At 30.5% G+C, this 21,870-nt stretch overlaps 1 protein-coding gene across 1 annotated transcript; it reads left to right on the forward strand.

The window, feature by feature from the left end:
• Positions 1-1,029: 1,029 nt before the first annotated feature.
• On the forward strand, positions 1,030-19,927 carry LOC114711874 (phosphoglycolate phosphatase 1B, chloroplastic-like). Its single transcript, XM_028896304.1, has 6 exons — positions 1,030-1,054; positions 1,671-1,741; positions 3,197-3,201; positions 18,738-18,835; positions 19,186-19,285; positions 19,646-19,927. Exons 1-6 carry the CDS (start codon positions 1,030-1,032, stop codon positions 19,854-19,856), a joined length of 510 nt encoding a protein of 169 aa, XP_028752137.1. The 3' UTR covers positions 19,857-19,927.
• Positions 19,928-21,870: the final 1,943 nt, after the last annotated feature.

Below are 21,870 nucleotides of genomic sequence, written 5' to 3' on the forward strand. Positions count from 1 at the left end.
TACACTTCTTTTAAATTTTTTTTTTTTTAAACCTGGGGCGTGTGGTTGAGCAGGGGGCTCATCCTCCCTTAACCAAGTGTCGAGGGTTCGATCCTTGTTTTGGGTATGGAAAAACTTTAAAACCCCGGACCAGCTATCCCACCCATCGAGGTCCCTACAAGCCAGCGGAGAGATTAGTTACCAGGTCCGCCGATGGATACCCTGATGTTTCATAAAAAAAAAACACTTCTTTTAAGACTAACGCGCGTATGTTTGAGTTTTCCTCCCTCCAAACTAGCCAGAATTCTTATGCTTAACCTTTTGGTTTTTGCGGGGAAAAAGATAAAGTAAAGACAAAGATATGCAAACAACTTTTTAATTTTTGAGAGTTGTCTATAAATTTTTTTGGTTATAACTTATGCATGAAAAATATAATATTTGTGATAATATATTTTTTGCTTATAGAGGAAGATATTCTATTATTATCGATTAATTCATTATGGGTGTCCATTGTCAAATTCTGAAAATTTTAAAATTTATCGGCCTAGTTTAAAGTTGAGGGGATCGGATGAAACTTATCCCTTGGAAGAAAATTAAGCCCGGGCATAAAAAATAATTAAAAATGGAATCATTAATCTAATCATTTCTATATGAACCAAAAAGAAAGCTAAAGGATGATTAAATGTAGAATCAAGTCCGACTTTGTTACTTTAACATGCCTTTTTTGGGACAATACTCTAATATGCCTTTTGAATTAAGTTATACTGTCATATTTAAACACGAGAGGAAGGGACATGCGGATAGAAAATAAACTTGGGATATTTAAACAATTAAAAAGATAAAAAAATTAAATGTTTTTTATTATCCTTTTTTTTTCATTTATAACAAATGCCTTAGAGTTGTACGTAAGTTTCAAATTAACAAAAAGGGTAACACGTTTAGTCATCACCAAACAATAGTGTTATATATAACTTCAAATTCTGAGATGTATCTGATTTAAAAGATATTAATATGCCTTACGATGTAAGAATTCTCATAAAATATTCAAGTATGGAATCAAGCAAAGCAAAGCTTGGTATGAGAATAATTTTTTAAAAACAAAGAAAGAAAGTGTTTTTCACCATGAAAAAGAAATAAAGGGTTGTTTTTCACTTTATTCTTCCCTTCTTCTTCACAAGAACTTAAAGTGCCTTAAGTAAGCCCTAGTCTATCATCCCATGTTGTCCTATTGAAGTTGAAGGCAGGCGCATATTTTAATGCACATCATAGATGGCTTTATTTTCGTTAAAGAAGGGGAAAAAAACTTTATAATCACATATCGATCCCAATAAAAATAATTATGATTGTTTAAACATAAGATCTCGTGTTTAAATTTATACGAAAATAGAAAATATTTTTGACAAAATTACTTCTATTTGTGGTTTGACTTAGTTTAAAATTATCTTTATTTTGGCTCCAACCTGACTTGAATCTAAACTGATCAAAGTCTAATATGCTTTAATGTACGATATATTGGTTACAAAAACTTTAAAAAATGAAAATAAATTTTACAGTATCTTTTTTTATATTAGAGATTATTTGTATATCTTATGAAAAATAGAAAAGAATCACACAATCTCAATTAGATTCTACAAAAGTTGGAATATTATACTTTAGAAAAAGTATATCTGCCCTGTTTAAATTGGATATAGATGCAAAGCTTTGGCATAAGATTAAGAGGGATTATGGTCCTTTTAGTAAAGAGTTAAGTGCTGGCTTTTTGGTTAGCAAAATTGGATCAGAACTTACTTTGCAAAATGTGACAAAATCGCAGAATTTGAGGGCCTCATGGAACTCAGATCCACAGTACAAAAACTTCTCATCTTTTTGGCTTTTCTCTTCATAATCTTCATCATTAAATTAAGATCTTTGTTACTATTTTTCAAAAAAGAAAGATTAACTCTTAAGTAATCCCTACTTTTAGGTACAAATGCACAGATCGTAATTGTACGTAAATGCACCACAAAACATGCCAATCTCAGTATAAAGCTTTCCTTGGTACATGAATGTCTCCCACGTTTTCCTAATTATTGCATCTTACTTCCTCCAGTATTATTATAAGTACGTCCCGGGCAAAAAAAAAGAAGTTATATTATAAGTACGTAATAATAGTTTTACATGAGTTCATAAAATTAGTTTTTTTTTGGTAAAACATCAAAATTACTTTTAATAAAAAGCAGAAAAGCATCCATCAGAAGAGGTTAATTAGTTAGGAAGTGTTAGGATTAACTAGAAATACTTCACAGTCCACATAAAACATAGTATATTATGAAGGAAAACATTTAGATCAAGTTACTTATATCTGTTATTATTTTCTATTGACCATACGAAAACAAGAAATAATATTTGTTGACTTAGGAGAAATCTCTCTTGAAATATTGATATCTCATCTAATTTTGCTTCATATGAAAATAGTGAGAATCAGACTTTAATCACTTATTTATAGACGAGAGCTCCTATGATTTACACTAGTAACTGTAGTAGATTTAATTATCTTTTTTTATAATATATAATTTTCACAATGTCATGCTTCGAATTTGAGAACTTTGTTTTTCCTTTACCTTTTCTTTTCTCCTCCTTTTCAGTGATGCAAATGATAGGAACACGAGGCATTCCAAAAAAGCAAGGGCTTAATCTTTGGACACAAGGATGTATCCTTTTAAAAGGGATGCATACTGAACAATTTTTGAAAAGCTCCAATTGAAACTCTTTATTTGGAAATTTAAAAAATTGCTTCCTTAGTCATATTTATTGGACGAAGACATGAGGTTTTTCCTTATTTATAAATCATATAATTAAATTTTTAATATGCATGTATTATTTTACTACTACCTCTTGTCCTAATTGTAAGAGTTAGTTGACTAATTTAAAAAAATTAAGAAAATAAATTAAATTAGTTATTTGTAATAAACAGTTATTACCTTTCCTAAAATATCCTTACTAATCAAGTGTATTAGTTACAACTATTATTATGAGAAAGATTGTGTTAGAAAAAATTGTACAAATATAAGAGACAAAGTGAACTGGATCTTATATTTAGAATTAAAATAAAAGTCAAATGAGGTTTTATATTAAGAACTGGAGGTAGTATTAACTTATTATTGTGTAGATTTTTCTTGAAAAGTTTATAGTTAAATTTTAAAATAAAGTTAATACTACCTCCGGTCCTAATTATAAGAGTCAGTTGACTAATTTGAGGAGATTAAGGAAGTAACTTGAGTTAGTTATTTGTTTTAAATAGGTGTTGTCTTTCCTAAAATATCTTTACTAATCAAGTGTATTGACGAAAACTATCATTGTTAGAAGAGTTACTTTGAAAAAAAATGTATAAATATGAGAGAAAAAGTGAATTGGGGTCTTATATTTAATGCCAAAATAAAAGTCAAACATGGTCTTATATTAAGGACCAGAGGTAGTAAAATTTAAGATTTTTCTTGATTCCCAAAAAACATATTAGAAATAACGTTATAAATAGAATATAAACAGGCGAGATGCTTTGTTTTAAGTTTTGTTTTGAACAATTTGTGCTAATGTATCTCACTATGTCATTTTACAAATGTTTTCTTATGCCATCTTTTCTACTGGGGAAAAATAGTAGAATATTTTTAGATTTTTAATCAGACAATAAGAATAATTTAGAGTGAGAATTTTGATTAAATTTATGAGGAACTTTTCCCATCAATATTCTCAATTCGCACGTATCCTTCTATCTTTATCTTTTTCCTGCTCCCATCAATCTTGCTTGTAAATCGCATCAATTCTTAAATCTTGCTTTAATTTCTAAAATATAACGTCATCTGATATTGATTGATTCTAAAATAGAATTTGATATACTAAAATCACTATGATCATGTATATTTTATTCTGGTCAAATATGCCTTCATCTCGTCTTGTCTCCGGACATTTAGCGAGGAAAAGATCTTCATACATTTAAATTTTTTAATACAAATTAAATATCTAAAATATCATTTTATTTCATATTGATTAATTTTTTTTTAAAAAAAACCATACGACAAATTGCATTTGTAAGATCTCAACGATTTGGATTATTATTATAACCAAACAATGGTATGATAATAAATTAATAATAACCACTTGGCTTATTATATGATCACATCAGAGTTTACTAATAATTTACACAGGATCACGTATATGGAGATTCGGAAGACCTCGATATTAATCAATGAAATCAGCCAAACAATACTGTTTTTTTCCTTTTCAAATAATATAAGGTCATTCATTTTTTTTTTAACTTTTAAATTCAAAATGACCTCCTACCTTTAGCCTTTTGGAGATGTTCTTATAACCAAACAAGTGGCATGGATTTACTATTTTTTTAAAATATTGGAAAGAATTTAAATTAAAATTAAAGGAAAAAGAAGGAGCATGTGGGGAAATAAATAGGTGGCCGAGCGAAAGGCAAATAATTGAAAGAAATATGACCGTGTGACATGAAAAGGATCAGAAGCCACCACAAGAAGACGCACAAAACACGCGCCGCTTGGGGCTTTGGGTTCGGTTCAGTTGAAAATAAACAGAGACAACTTGTTTGACTCCGCACGTGACGGACACACCTCTCCTTTTTCTCTTGTTCTTATTTTAACGGCTACTTGTTAGCACCAGATTATAATGGTAACAATAATTTTAAAAAAAGAAATGATTGTAGACAAAAAAAAAATTCCTAAATTTCAAAATTCCTAAATGATCATTTAAATAAGCAAATATATTAAAATAATTATATGGTCATTTATTTTTTTTAATAGAAACCAAGCATCCTCACCTGCCAGCTAGTCACCAGAGCACCGATGATAGTGACAGTTGCCAAAATCTAGGTGGACCAACTTTCTTTTTTTGAATTTTTTTATAAATTCAGTAACGTGGTTAATAGATTTTTTTAATGCTATTAACAAGATCGGTATAACTGTTAAAAACAAGTTTAAAAAAAAAATCAAAAAGTGACGCTTTTACAATTTCAGTAACAAAGTTAACAAATTTTATAATGCTACTAACAAATTTGATATATCAGTTAGTAACAAATTTTCTAAGAAATTCAAAAAGTAATATTTTTACAGCTTCATTAGTTCGGTTAACAAGTTATATAATGATATTAACAATTCTCGTAATACCATTAACAATTCTAATAACAAGTCATATAATAATATTAACAACTCTCATAATAATAGTGATGGCCTAATAAATGAAAAAAAATTTTGATGTACAATTTTCATAAGGAGCTAATATTAAAAACATTAACTTTCGTAGGGAAATTTTGTTAATGGCACTACGAGACTTGTTAATATCGCTACATGACTTATTGTATTACTGAAGTTGCAAACATGTCACTTTTTGAATTTCCTAAAAAATCTCTTATTAACTCCTACATCGAACTTATTAATAGCGTTAAAGAACTTGTTAACCACATTATTAAAGTTGTAAAAATACCACTTTTTGAATTTCTTGAAAAACTTATTATTAACTACTATATCAACTTGTTAATAGCATTACAGAACTTGTTAACCACATTATTAAAGTTTTAAAGATGTCACTTTTTTATTTTTTTTAAAAAAAAAACCTGTTGTTAACTATTATATGTTGAACTTGTTAGCAGCGTTAAAGAACTTGTTAACCTTATTACTATAATTGTAAAAATCCTCAAAAAACAATTACTGGCCGTGCTTGGTATTTTTTTTTTTAAAGGGCAATATTATTATTTTAGCAAATTTACATATTCCAATTTAGTCAATTATATCTAAACTGAAATTCTACTTATTTAAGTGATCATTTCGAAATTTTGAAATTTATGAATTATTTTTCTGTCATTTTTTCTTGGGACAATGCCAAATACTAATTAAGAAGAAACTCTATTGGAGTTTTTTCATTAGATTTTCAACAGACGAAAAGGAAAAAATTGTTGCAAATGAAATTCATAATGGATTTTACAATAAACATGTCACAGAATTTTTGCTCTATGATAAAATGTTTTCCTCGCAAATTTCATACAATTTTCAGATTTATTGTAAATTTTACACCATACCTTAATTTAGAATGTTAAGACACTGGGTCTTGAAATTTTTAGACAAATCCAATTTTTTTAAAGAAAAATTGCCTGTATATGGCTGGTTAGAGAATTAATTGTTCACCGGCCTTGAATTCATCATTATATGTTTTTATCTCGTAAAGTTTTCAAATTTAAAGGGTCATTGGGTAATTAATTCTCCAACAAGTTATTTAAGATTAATTTTCCCTTTCTATATGTTTATTTGATATATAGTATTATCATGATAAGCTTGAATCATATCAAGTTCAATTGAGAGTAGCTCTCACAGAGTATCTTTTTAATCCATAAAGTTTGAATCATCAACGTTGTTCAGGAGAAATTGATTCATTTGCCGTAAATCCAGTTAATACTAATAATTCCATTCCTTAATTATAATTATAAGCCATCAAAGTCAACATATTCATATAGTGTGCATGCTTAGGTGTCTGTTTTGGATGAATAAACCCCACGTTCACTGGAGAGTTAAGGTGCATTAAGCACTTTAAAATATTTTCTTGAGTGTATTTAGTACCTTCAAAATATTTTAGGATGTTAAATGCATCCCAAAGTATTCTTTTTAGATGTGTCTAGTATCTAACAATATTTTTTTGGTGCATTCAATACCAAGACAAAAGAATATTTCAAGGTGCTAAACGCACTTAAAAAATATCTCAAAGTGTTGAATGCATCACAAAATATTTTGAAATGTTGAATGTATTTGAAAAAATATTTCAGGGTACTAGATGCACTATCACTTTTTAACAAATTGAGAAATTACTTTTACGTGAGGAAAAGACAGAAAAGGAAAGTGAGAATTTAGGAAAATGTATATTGATATATAAATAAAAATTAGAGGAAAATTAAAGAGAATGAGAAGAAAAACACAAAAAGAAAAAAGAAGGGAAGAAAAGAAACACATGGGGGCTGAAGGAAGAAAGGGAACGAAGGAAGGAGTGGAAGAAGGGTCCCCATTCGGTGCCCTATTATTATTGTATTACCTCCGATCCTAATTATAAGAGTTAGTTGACTAATTTGAAAAAATAAAGGAAAGAAGTTAAGTTAGTTATTTGTAATAAATAGGTAGTGTCTTTTGTAAAACATCCTTACTAATTAAGTGTATTGTTTAGATTACTATTATTAGAAGGACTATCTTAGAAAAAAATATATAAATATGAGAGATGAAGTGGATTAGAATCTTATATTTAAGATCAAAATAAAAATCAAATAAGATCTTATCTTAAAGACAACAGGTAGTGATATTTTTAGAGGCATTGAATGAGGGGCAATTTTTGCGATAATATCTTATATTTACTGCATTTCTTAATTTGTATGCAAAAAGTCTTAAATGACAGGTACAATGAAACAAGGGAAGGGAAGGGAGTGTGGGTGTATAGTATGAAAGGAAATGAATAACAATAGTCATATGGTTTTAAAAGACTGAATTAACGTTGTTGGCCGGAAAAAAAGAAAAAAGAGTGAATTAATGTTAATTAAGTTTTCCACAATTGTATTTTGAAAAATTAGTCGCAATCATGGCTTGTCTCTATTCATGAGAGATATTTTCAGATTGTCTCCATTTTTTTTTTGGGGTTAATTTCTCACTGTTTTCAATTAATTTTAATCAATTTTGTAATTAACATGATTCAGTTAATTTGTCTCTTATGAAAAAGAACCAATTGAATAATTAAATACTTAAGAGTTTTCATTGCAAATAAGACATTTGAGTTCTACATATAACTTTTAGTTTGTAATTAATATTTCTGTTTACCATTTATAATTTTTTAGATACTATAACTTTAAATGAATTTTATATATTATATTAATATCAATATTGCTTTCTCTTGTGAAGGGCAAGAACATTAAAAAAAAAAATTCTAACTTTCATACCATACATATAAATTCTTTACAACAATTTCAAGACCTGTTGAAAAAACAGAAATAATGAGCATTTAAAAAGGAGTGGGCCTATTAATGAGAGGTGTTGTATATTGTGGAGTGTGAGAACACGGCAGCATTATCTGTAAATAAATACATCTGGTACTATTTATAGAATAGAAAGAGGGATTTTTACCAAAATGCTATGAACAGTGAAATAAAATACCTAAATGCTACGGCGTGAAAGATATTACCGAAATGCTACACTTGAAATTCATCACCAGGAGATGAATTATAAACTTCATCTTGCCCTAATCGACTTCTTCAATAAACTGAGACATTTACAAATTCATTTAGTGGAGATGAATTTTAGAAGTTCATCTGGTAGAGGTGAATTTTAGAAATTCATCTTTGACAGATGAATTTTAGAGTCCCTAGGCCACTTTTGTCCTCTTCTGCCTCCATTCCGTATGAATATCTGAAAATTTTTTTAAAATTAAAAAGAAATTTTCAAAATGATCCATTCTTTCCAAGACTGATAACACATTTAAAAAAAAACATTTTCTACCTTACCCATATGTCTCAATCATCCTTCCCAAGAATGCAAGCTTTTTTACTATTAACCTATAAATAGTAAAAAAAAATTTGTTAAAACGCTATACTTTAAAAAGATTTACTAAAATGTTATATTCGAAATTCATCTTTAAGTGAAAAAATTCCAAAATTCATCCACAAAAGAATAATTTGTTCAATATCTTTCATCATACTTGCAGTGGAAGTTCATCTTTTAGAAATCAATATCAAAAATTCATTTTTTAAGGAACAATTTCAAATTTCAATATAATGAGTAAACAATTATTGGAATGAAAAATCATAACTATTAACTAGAGGATATTATATAATATTAATAATACTAATAATGATTATGAAATTAGGATGAACTAATAAGATGTATCAATTTAAAATAAAAAAAGTAATGAATAGATTTTGTAAAAAATAATTAATAACAAATAATAGTTAAATTTACATGAATGAAAAATAATAATAATCTACCTTATAAAAGGTGACTCCCAGTACCACACCTTGTTCTCCTTCGCATACGTTGTGGCCGTTGTTGTTGCTGCATGTTCACTTAAAAGATACTCCTCTAGTTTTATTTATAAGATAGAGAGTGTAAATTTTAATCCTATATATAAGGCACTTGATATAATTTTTAATACAAACATACCTAATTATCCTTATTAAGTTATTTGCACAGTTGGTACATTTTCTTCACTCCTTTATCCAGTGCTAAATGTCCTTCAATTCTGTCTTCTTCTTATGCTATTATTCCCGCATGTTCCACTTCTTCTTCTCTCTCTCTCTCTATTCATCTTTTCCACTCTCCTCTACTCATTCCTTTTGTTATTCACCTCTTCTACTCTCTTTTTTTCCTATGCCATTAGTTCTTTTCATGTATAACAGATCTGACTCTTGGAAAAAAAATACTTGATGAAAATATACATTTTTGTGCTTGATTAGTGTTACTTTTATAATCAAATTATGAGATAGTGGATGTGAAATTATTTTAACGGTTTTTTAATCTGTGTGAAATATACTAAAAGTGTCTTATAAATAGGACTAAATGGGTAATAGAGATCAAAACAAAATCTTGAGATCTTAAAACTATACAATAGAGGATTCTTACCGGCAAAATAAGAGGCACCTAAGAGTATAGATTTTTGAAATTGTTCAACCCACCACTTAGCACCTGGAGATTTAAAATAATAGTTTATCAAATAAAAAAATAAAGAAGAAAATCAAATTAAATATTATAATGACAAAATAAAAAATACAAAAGAGAAATAACATACTCTTAGCAGTAGTAAAAGTATGTGTCGAATGTTTGGAAGTAAGAGTAAAAAAACAAGACAGCAAAAGAATGGAGGAGGTTGGAGCAACTAATAAAACGAGAGAGTAAGATGATGAGACAGAAGAGAGAAGTCTGAATACATGAAGTGGGAACACAAGCTCAACATGCGAAGGACTCAAACGCATTCATGGGCTACTAGCATAAGAGGAGATGCAAAATGTATAAGTAAAGCTCGGACGATTCAGACGCATTCATAGGCATAAGAGGAGATGCAAAATATATAGCAAGCCACGACGCTACTGTAGCTTCACGGGCAAGGGAGATGAGATGACTTAATATTCTTCCCAGCTTCAGACGCATGCAAAGAGCTCAGTTGCTTTTTTTACTTAGAAAAAATGGTTCTAAGAGATTCGTACGGGAGAGGATGCTCATACGCATGGAAATGGGAAGAAAATGACAAAAGTACTTTTTTTGAAGTTCATCACTTGAAGATGAACTTTACAAATTCATCTCTACCAGATGAATTTGCAAATTTTTCCACTTTATTGAAGAACTCGTTTTGGGCAAGATGAATTTTATAAATTCATCTCCTGGTGATGAATTTCAAGTGTAGCATTTGGATAATATCTTCCCACGCTGTAGCATTTTGGTATTTTATTTCACTATTCATAGCATTTTGGTAAAAATCCCATAGAAAGAAGATATTTTTTAATCCTATTTATAGAAACTTTTTATATAAATGTACAATTTTATCTCTCGTTTATTATTATATTGACTTTATTTACATGAGATATAATATATATTAAATAGGGATAAAATTTGTGAGAAGATAAATAAATAAATAAATAAATACATCTGGTATATTGTGGAGTGTGATAACACAGCAGCATTATCTATAAATAAATACATCTAGTACTATTTATAGAATAGAGAGAAGATATTTTTTAATCCTATTTATAGAAACTTTTTATATAAATGTACAATTTTATCTCTCATTTATTATTATGTTGACTTTGTTTACATGAGGTATAATGTATATTAAATAGGGATAAAATTCAAAAGTTATAGTAGTATTTTAAATAAGAGTTAATAAAATTTAAGATTTTTCTTGGTTTGTATAAAATATACTGAAAATATCTTATAAATAGGATCAGAGGAGTACACTTTTGTATAATTTTTTATTTTTATTTTTTATAAGCTTTTTTTTAATTTTTTTTATTAACTAGTGAAATCGAACTCAATTAGTGGTCTACTGTTAAAATTGCTCTTTTTTTCTTTCTTACCTTGACTGATAAAATTGCTCTGAACTTTACATGATTATCAAAAGGTCAAATTACATCAAACGTCTCTCAACTTTAAATCATATACAAATAATTTCTCTGATATTTAAAACGTAATAATAAATTTACATAAACTAATGTGCCCTTTAATATTATATTTTTATGTGTGTACACAATCGCTTCAGACTTTTATTTGTGTATATAAATTTCCTAAACTTTAATATATGCGTGGATAAATTATCAACAAATTTACTAGTGAAAAAAGTATCCGCATACATATAAAAATTTAGGAAATTGATTTTAAAGTTTCAACGTTTACATATAACATAAAGTGGGGAGTTATGTACGGGGGAGAATTTAAAAAAATATCTTTAAATTTTAAAATTTCAAATGAGTATTGTTTATTATACTTTAATAATAATTGACAATATTTAAAAAATAAACGATAACATATTTTTGCAGTATTTGAAATTTTGAAATGTTAGATGTGTATAATTTCACCCTATCATATTGGAAAAACCAACGCTTAGTCGTCCAGCTCAATAATTTTTTTTAATTTTTTAATTGTTAATACAAAATAACATCATTGAAGGATAGTTTTTTCTTTAAATATTATGGAGTACAACCGTTATCCTGACACATTATTATTAACAATTATATATTTGCTTAATAAATACTATGGCGATATATTTATAGTTAATTAATTTAAATTCAATACTCATTAAGATTGAATATTAGTGTTAAATTGTCGGAACTTCTAGCCAAACAAACACCATACACATACCTTATAATAAAAAAATATTTAAATGTTAAATTATAATACTTATTAGTAACAATTTTTTTAAAAAAATTTCAATATAAAATTTTAATGTATAAAATAACAAATATATTAATTTTATTAGCACCTTCAATTAAATACATGCATGAACTTATCCGACTCAATATCAAAACCATTCAATTCATACTAATCCTTTCCTTGAGAAAGCCAGTAAATACAGAACGCACCTCATCCTAATTTACGGATTTGGATTCTGTGCAGACCTCTGCATGACCTATAAAAGATAAAGACGAAAGAATGCAGCTGATCAGGCGAGGGAATACAGAACCTCACTCACATCTTGTCTTTTTCTTTTCTTCCTTCCCTTTCCTTTCATTTTCACAAAGTCCATCACATAATCAAATTTGCACAGTAGCTCCATTCTTTTGAAGTGTCATGCTTCTAGGCCACCCTAGCCAGCCTGCACTATAAATGGAAGCCACTAGAGTGAAATGGTGGAGAACCAAAATCCGAATAGGGGACTAGCCATTTGAGAGGAGCGAGAGGAGAGAGATTTTTACTGCTACAGCTAAAAGCGGGGGGGGGGGGATTTGATTTTTACGGCGTTTCGATCCGAAATCCCTCACAAATCTCGCCTTGAAACTTGCTACATCTTTTATTCCCCAAGTCCTAACGTTCATCTTCCGTCCCTCCCTTGTCCCTCTCTCCCTCTCTACTCCGTTGAAAAGTTTTGACATTGCTGTTTTATGCTTCAGTTTTAACTCCTTTGATTAGTATATTTTAATATTTCATAGATCATGTTAGTCTTTCCCTCATCAGCATCTCTCTCTTTGGTTCGCTGGTTTCAAATTCAATGGCATAGTGCTTTGGTTCACAGCAGCCATGGAGTTTTCTCGATTCGATCAAGTTGACCCAGATCTTCAATTTGTTTGGCTCTGCTAAAGTGTTTTCCTTTTTTGACTGAGAGCTGGCTTCGTGGCAACCCAGTAATCATCATTTTGATATCTGAAAGGTGATATCAAAATCTTTTTCTAGAAAGGAGATGAGAAATGTTGACCTGCATTGCGTCTTCCAAGCAGCTTAATGACAAGAGATCTCTTCCCCAACAAGATGAGCACAAAGAAGCCGTGGATACACCCAGCACCAAGCAGGCCATTAAGGCCCTCACAGCGCAGGTAATTCTCTTAAGTGGTCCGAAAATTTCAACTCTTGAATCATGTAATTCTTCGTTTTTTTTAAATATGATAATACTAATTTTTATATTAATGAACGAAGGTAGTATAATAATATTTTCAAATAATTCAAAATGCACTTTATTTATAACTAGCAAAAGCAATATTCAATTCTCTTCAAGCTTCTTTTTCCCCTTATTTCAAGACTCCACCGGTGAAAAGATGATCGCTCAATAAAAGGACAATGATGCAACACACACTTATGATGATGCAAGCAGAGGAGGCTGAGATAAGAGGACCAGATAATGAGAAACAGATTAGATTATACTCTTCTGATTCTATTTATAAGTTACTTTCAGTGTGTTTTATATAGACCAAGAAAAACCTTAAATTTTATTAACTCTCATTGAAAATTCAACAACTTTCTAACTTTATCTCTATTTAATATACATTATATCTCATGTAAATAAAGTCAACATAATAATAAATAAGGGGTAAAATTGTACATCCATACAACAAATTTGTCTTAGTATCTTATAAATAGGACTAAAAAATACCTTCTCTCTCTACCCTATAAATATGACCAGAAAAATATATCAATTTATAAGTGAGAAAAATTAATGAGGAGAAAAACAATAAATATAAATATTTTAAAGTAAGTTAATAACTTTTTTAAACTCCTCAAATTAACTAACTTGATTTTTTATTAAAAGTCAAAGGGTTACCTCGTTGGCCATGCTTCTGAATCCCAACAACACAAATACAACCAGACTTTTGTTCCAACGAAATTTCATATTAAACCTGGGCGGTCAAATATAAGCCTTAACGGTGAATTCAAAGCAAAGCTTTATGTTCAAGCACTTTTTTTTAAAAAAAAAAAAAAAGCCTTTGTCAGTGAACTACTGTTGATTTCTTCTTGTAATTTCCTACCTCCCACGTGGCTTGCCCATTTCAATACCATTGACAAAGTCAAATTGGAACTGTGATATGATGACAGATAAAATAAACATTATATATCTCTCTCTTTTTTTTATCAAGTTAAAATAAAAATAGAAAGCTTTGCTAATAATAATAACCATAAGATCCTATTGATGTCTGCAACATTTTCAATTCAAAACACTCTTTTTGTCAAATGTAAATACTCTGGCAACTTGACAAAATCCGAAGACAAAGTCTCGAACATCCTCAATTGAGTTGTTTGAATCCTTAAGATACCCCTGTAAAATCAGAAAAATGTGGTACTTCAAATTATCAATAAAACGACCCAACCACACAAGATTATGTCCATAAAGCATGCTAGAACAAGCACATATACACTGCTCTCTTCACACAATTCAAAATACTCTTAATAACCAGCAGAAGCCATATTCAATTCTCAGTTACTCCTCATTCTTCTCTTTTCCCTTCTTTAACTGACACTTCACCTGTAAGAGTGTGACCCTTGAATAAAGTGAGAGGATGATAGAAGAAGAAGATTAACATTCTCAGTTATAATGATAAGCTACTAGTCATCACTCCATTAAAATTTACCAGGCGATGACAAATTACACTTGCAAACCTTGAAGAGGAATCTAAACAAGGTGCTTCTTCTAAGAATGAGATTCTTCATTTGATGTAGAAAAAGTTCAATTTTCTTAATATCATACAAGTAAAATAACGCCAATTACATTGTAACCTCGTGGCATAAATATTTTTTTACAAGTAGGAGGTTGCAGGTTTGATCTGTTTGTGATTTCAAGCACACGCTTTTATGTCTAACCCAGGGCTAAGCAAGGAAACCGTAGCCTGTTATACTCATTCATGACCCGATGAAATTTTACCCGTTTAGACCCGCCTAAAAAACATATAAAACAAATGGGCTCAAATGGGCAGCTTAATATAATAAATGGGCAGGGGCTGCCCATGCCAGCCCGTATATATGTTTTAATTTTTTTGTGTATAAATTTTATTATACTATATTAATTTTCTTTCCCACTCGGCAACAATGTTCTTGGTTCAGTGGCAAATGTGGTTTGCTGATTTCTTTCACACACTTCTAGATTCGATTCCCAGCGCCTATAAAAATTCTTATTTTTTTAATTACTTTTAATATACCATTTAAATTTGGGAAAATTAGTGAGAAGGACCTAGAAAATATAATATTTATTTTAAAGAATCATAAAAATTATAATTATTATTTAAAAGAACCAGATAATAACATATAAATTTAAAACTACACAATTACCCCTAACCAGACCTCCTAAATTTCCTTCCACATTCTTCATTTCTCTCCCACATTCTGGTTATAAACTAAAACTACTACGAATTTATAAACTTTATTAAATTAAAAAGTGTTTCTGTCAAAATTTGCCACTTAGTTAAATATCTATTGTATTATTCAGTTACAAAAAAATTAGAATTTTATTTTTAGAATCAGCACAAATTTCAATTAAAATCAAAAGTTAGCCAATTTTAGTAAAACTTGCAATTCTTTTATAACTTATTATATGTGTTAAAAAAAGGTTATATATTTCTGCAAAGTAAAATGAAAATTTAAGTAACTTTAAATAAATCAAAGAAAGTTTGTATAGTTTATTTTTATTTTAGAAGAAATTATGTAAGTTTAAAAAAAATAAAAAATACATATAATTTCAATAAAATAGAAAACAAATAATCTATATATATCTTTCATGTGAAATTTTGATTACCTCCGTTAGAATTTAGAAAATACTTGTGTATAAGCAAAAAAAATGCTTTTTTAACATGTTGATATACTCATTATTAAGATACATATTAGGTAGAAAATTTAACATCTTCTACATTAGTCTATTCTTTGCTTACAGGTTAAATTTTTTAGGGGCATGCTCCCTTGTTATTCTTGTAAGTGAAATATAATTTCTTTCATCTTCCTTAAATCTTTAATATTTCCTCTTATATTGTCACATAAGTTTACATAGATAATTCTGACAAGATATAAACTAAGTTTGGTTTTTGTTTTAGTGAAAAGATGTTAGTACTTAGTAGACATTAGTGTTGATAATATGAATTTAGGCAAAGCAACGTAATGATGAATAAAAAATTGATAAATAATAATGTTAATAATTAAATGAAATATTGATGATAAGCTATTGGTACTGACTTTGAAAATGTGGCTTTAATGATGATAGAAGTTATGTGGTTGATTAGGTGATTTTTTTACACGGGTTCTTCGTAACCCATTTAACCTGTTCATTTATTTTCAACCCGTTGTTAAACGGGTTTATTACGGGTACGGGCCAGCCCGTACCCTCGTAACTTTAAACGGGTGGGCTACGAGTTAGCGCACAAGCTGCCTAATCTGTCCGTTGCTCTGTCCTAGTCTAACCAAATAGGTAAAACGAATTAAATGATAAACACTTGTTCTTAATTTATGTGAAAAATAAAATGCAAAAATAGAAACCTGGTAAAGAGACACAACAATTGGAAAACATCCGAAAAAGTGAACTTATGCAAGAAAGCTTCAAATAATTTCCTCAAACCCTAAATTATGTTCAATTTTCTTCCCCTAATTTTAACGCCACTGACAATGTTGACTGATGCCGGTTGTGAGACAATGGTTTGACCAATGCTAGCTAAGCTATTTAATTACATACTTTATTTTTAACCTATTTCTCCTTATTTCTTCTTCTTTCATCTTTTAAATTCCTTCAAAAATACCAATGAACTACCTTAACTAATCTCCCTCAATTAAACTTATCTACAAATTTTAAGAGTCTTACATTAAAGCCTAGTTTAATTAGAATTAGATTGTTCAAGTATAAAAAAAATAGCTTAGTGTATTAAAGACAATGTCACTTGCTTTATTAGTTTTTTTTTTAAAAATAGATTTTCAAATCCTTCTTTATATAAACACCGTTCACGAGGAAAATGCAAAAATAGAAGCCTAATGGAGAGATAAAACAATCACAGAGAGAGAGAGAGAGAGAGAGAGAGAGAGAGAGATAGATTACTTGCCTAAAGAATAAAGAAGGGAGTTCAGATTATATCCACGCTAAGTGTTGGCATGTGTACCCTCATCAAACTCGATTTTTTTCAAGTGAGGCAGTGGTTGGTGCTCTTCAACATCGTGAGGCCTCTTGCTTTTCCTCCCTATTTCCATTTGCTCAACAAATTTCTGACATTCTGAGACAGATACAGGCCACACCCCGCATTCTTTGATCATTGACATGCTTTTGCCAGGTATACGAGGTACAGCAGAGAATTCAAAGCGAAGCTTTATATTAGTGAACAACTGTTGATTTCTTCTTCTAATTTCATCCATTATCCCTATATATGGCCAGGCACCATTCCATATAAAAACATAATCAGATTTCATATCTGGTAACAACTTTAGACATTGTGAAACTGCCGCATCAAAACCTTCCAAGTAGATTGTGCACGTCAAATCTGTGTTCTTTGCTTGCCATGTATTATTGGAAATGAATGGCCAGGGGTGTTAGGAGGTATCTGTGAAGTTGTGATATTTTCTTAGGATACAAAAATTAGAAAGTAGCTGCACATCGAGTGCTTCAGTGAAACAGATGTAGTGGATACAGTTAAGAAGACGGCTCGTTTTATTGCTCCGTATATTCCTTTTGCAGTTATTCACGTGGTACAAGCCTTCATGGATAAAGTCATTGAGCTCCAATGCTTTCCTCTGTCAGAGGTAAAAAACAGGGACCCTGTCTTCTCTGGCACGCTATGGAGGGCACTTTTTAAGGCACGCAAAATTAAGTTTTTGTATTCCTCATCCTACGGTCCTCAAACAGATGCCTTGAGTGCTATCTAAGATGTATGAGTGGAATGCAACCTGAGGAGCGAAGTAAATAGTTGCTCTCTATATAATTATGGTACATCTTAGTCCATTCTTCAATAGGAATGATTTAATGTGAGGCTGTTTATGCCACCCCGTAATCATTCACTGTATCTAAATGGGGCCAGGGATAAGCTGTTGCAGATAGGAGTTCAAGGGATAAGGATGCTACAGGGTAGTTGCTGAGGTATCATTTGAGAGGGCTGAAAAAAAAATCCAGCTGGTGGCAAATTAAAAGAACTAAAAGAAGCTTTTAAGAAGGCAAAATGGTTTATCAAGTTGCACCCATCCAGAAGAAATACTGTCAACTGTAAATCATTGCATATAAGTTAGCAGCCAAGCATTATGGATCCCAAGGTCTTAAAGGAGGTGGGGTGAGTTTCTTATTGGTTGGAGTTGGCTGCTGAATCATGTGGCCACCCTACATTTATGTAGAAGGACATCGATAGGTCCTAATATGCCTCGACAGTGGGAGATTATGGCTACTTCTCTATGGAACCAGAAGCTATGTCGGAAATGAAGGTTGTGAGGAAGGAAAATGAGCCACTGATATAGATGCTTATTGAATGGCAGCACTCTAATCCAGACGATGCTCATTTGAAATCACTGGAAGCTACGTGCCAGCGGTTCCTCGGTTTTAACTCTAATGCACCTCTCATCCTTGACTGCATGGATGCTTCTTCTTTTTTTTTTGGGGGGGGGGGGTTGTTTGGGGTGGTGTTAGTTTATACAAGACATTTGTGATATGTTTTTCTTACATGAAGGTAAGGAGCATCAGTCACCTTAGGGACCATTATGTGAGTTGGAGTGTTTAACAAAGTATTGTAGAATTGAGCATTGTGCCATTATGCAATGGTAGTACTTAATAGATATTTTTTTATCCTCATAATAAAAGCACTTTCGTCATGATTAAAGGTACGGAACACTTTGCATGCGTGAAAATCCTGGATGTCTGTTCATTGCAACAAACCGCGATGCTGTTACTCATCTCACGGATGCTCAAGAATGGGCACGTTAAACCACCTTTCCTCTTACTGTGTTTACAAATGATATTGCAAATCTTAATTATGCAGCGTCTTGGATTTTCCTTTTAACAACACCAAGCGAAATTCATGTTGACCAAACGGCGAAATAACTGGTTCTGAGCTGGCCAATAGACTACGAGATAGAGAAAGTTTCAAATGATTCAATTGCATGGCATATTTGTTATGTGTCACTTATCATGTTGAGCAGTACTTTTAAGTTTCAGTGTAGAAATCATTAAAACTTCCTTATAAATATGAAATTGCCTGATATTTTTCGCCAAAGTTAATAATCTATCTAATGCTCCAATAAATTGTATATGATGTCTGATTGATTTTAGGTGGGGGATCTATGGTTGGTGCTCTTAGTGGATCTGCACAACGTGAGCCGCTGGTGGTTGGAAAGCCCTCCACTTTCATGATGGACTACTTAGCTAACAAGTAAGCTTTTATATTTCCCAATAGGAAAAACCATTTTGGAGGTACTTATATTTTTTTTTTCAATTTTCAATTTGGTACTTTTTCTTAATTAAATCTTTAATTTTGTTTTATTAATATCGTTAACTCTTGCATATAGACTGAAAATACTAATAGAACAAAATTACAAGAGCAAATCTTGCTAAAAAAGAAAAATTAAATGATTTAATTAAGAGGAAAAAAACACATGAGTATCAAATTAAAAATTGAGAGAAAGTATAAGTACCTCAAATATGGTTTTCCCACTTGATGTGTGGATGAAAGAACTTGGCATTTTGCTCAAGAAGTTTGCCCTGAATCTGGTCTGATATCCCCAAATGACAGATTTGGAATTCAGAAGTCACAGATTTGCATGGTTGGGGACAGATTAGACACCGATATTTTGTTTGGACAAAATGGTGGCTGCAAAACTCTTCTTGTGCTGTCAGGGGTAACCTCATTGGCCATGCTTCAAAATCCTAACAACAACATACAACCAGACTTCTATACGAACAAAATTTCAGATTTTCTTTCCCTGAAAGCTGCACCTGTATGATCGTTTCATGGAATTGTCTCCTGTTCCATGCGGCAAACGATTTTTTAACAAATATTTATTATCTTCACTTACTTGTTTCCACGTTTTGTTCTAATTTTTAAAATAATAGCATGATTATTTGTGTATTCAAAATCATGGTTATATATTTATATCTCCCTTCAAACCGTGAGTTGGTACTAGCAGATGATAATAAAAGGGTTCAGACTACTTAGGATTCCATGTTGAGTTCTGCATCATATGATAACAATCAGTTATTTATTTGAGGAAATATTGTAGCATCCTAGTAGCTGATTCTAGTCTCATATCAGCACCATTTAATTAGTTTCTCCATTGCTCTGAAAATTTCCTATTTTTCCGCCATCGTAGCTTCTATTAGAGGGGATAAAAATCTAGAATGACGAGAAAAATATGGAGAAGAATCTAAAGTGGCGAGAGGATGCGGTTAAACTCACAGCTTACAACTGTTGATTTTATAGTCTTGGAAATATCCCGTGTCCTTAAAAAATAATATAAAAATAAAAACAAGAATGAAATTTTAATGTGCTGAGAGATAAAATAAACATTATATATCTCTCTTTTTATCAAATTAAAATAGAAAGCTTTGCTAATAATAGTAACATCAGATACTACTTATGTCTGCAACATCTTCAACCGAAAACACGCTGGTCAACTTGACAAAATCCGAAGACCAAGTCTACAACATCCTCAATTGAGTCGTTTACATCCTTAAGATACTCGTGTAAAATCATACAAATATGTGGTACTTCAAATTATCAATAACCCAACCACACAAGATTATGTACATAAAGCATGCTAGTACCAGCACATACGCATTGCTCTTTTCACACAATTCAAAATACTCTTTCTAACCAGCAAAAGCCATATTCAATTCTCAGTTACTCCTTGTGCTTCTCTTTTCCCTTATCTGACTAACAATTCACCTGTAAGAGTGTGACCCCTAAATAAACTGAGAGCATGATAGAAGAAGAAGAAGAAGAAGAAGATTAATATTCTCGATTATAATGATAACCTGCTAATCATCACTCCATTAAAATTGCTGGAGATCCTCAGTCATGCCGCCACCCACAAATCCTGCAAACAAGAGAGTTGGATGGAGTATTAAAAGAAATTGAGAAAGAACAATGTTAGCCGGGCTTTACGATTGATTATTTTGATTCCTACATTGCAATTTGCATGTTATAATTAATAATTGTAGTGCATAGATAGTATAAATGTATTTCTGTTTTTTTAATCAGAATTTACAATTGAAGACAATCTGCTTTCAAAGAATCAAGAATCACTTCCATCAAGAGAGGGGGGAAAAAAGAAGAATAAAATTCACTGAGTGAATTTTATAATCAAAATTTAATATGCGATAACAAATTGCACTTGCAAAACTTTAAGAGGAATCTAAACCAGGTGCTTCTAAGAATGAGATTCTTCATTTGATGTAGAAAAAGTTCAATTTTCTTAATATCATATGCGAAAAACAATGCCGATTACATTGTAACCTAGTGGCAGAAATATGTTTTTACAAGTAGGAGGTTGCAGGTTCCATCTGCTTGTGATTTCAAACCATATAGCACACACTATCATGTCTAGCCCAATAGACAAACAAATTAAATGATATACACTTATTCTTAATTTATGAGAAAAATAAAATGCAAAAATAGGAACCCGGTAAGGAGACCACAAAAATTGGAAAACATCCAGAGAAATGAGCTTTTGCAAGCAAGCTTCAAAAAATATCCTCAAACCCTAAGTTATGTTCAATTTTCTTCCCCTAATTTTAACGCCACTTACAATGTTGACCAATGCATGTTGTAGGACAATGCTTTGACCAATGCTAGCTAAGCTATTTAATTATATAATACTCTATTTTTAACGTATTTCTCGTTATTTCTTCTTCTTTCATCTTTCAAATTCCTTCAAAAATACCTATGAACAACTTTAACTAGTCTCCCTCAATTAAACTTATCTAGAATTTTAGGAATCTTACGTTAAAGCCTAGTTT

The sequence above is a fragment of the Neltuma alba genome, unplaced genomic scaffold (assembly GCF_004799145.2).
Source record: "Neltuma alba isolate B1F8T4 unplaced genomic scaffold, ASM479914v2 tig00011322_pilon, whole genome shotgun sequence".
Classification (NCBI taxonomy): Eukaryota; Viridiplantae; Streptophyta; class Magnoliopsida; order Fabales; family Fabaceae; genus Neltuma; species Neltuma alba.

What these genes read in the sequence shown, in the direction of transcription:
- LOC114711874 (XM_028896304.1), top strand. Translation starts at nt 1,030, where the DNA reads ATGGAATCAAGCAAAGCAAAGCTTG. An exon ending in GGATGCTCAAGAATGGGCAC is followed by an intron (nt 18,836 to 19,185) that starts GTTAAACCACCT and finishes GATTGATTTTAG; the next exon opens with GTGGGGGATCTATGGTTGGT. An exon ending in ATGGACTACTTAGCTAACAA is followed by an intron (nt 19,286 to 19,645) that starts GTAAGCTTTTAT and finishes CCCAAATGACAG; the next exon opens with ATTTGGAATTCAGAAGTCAC.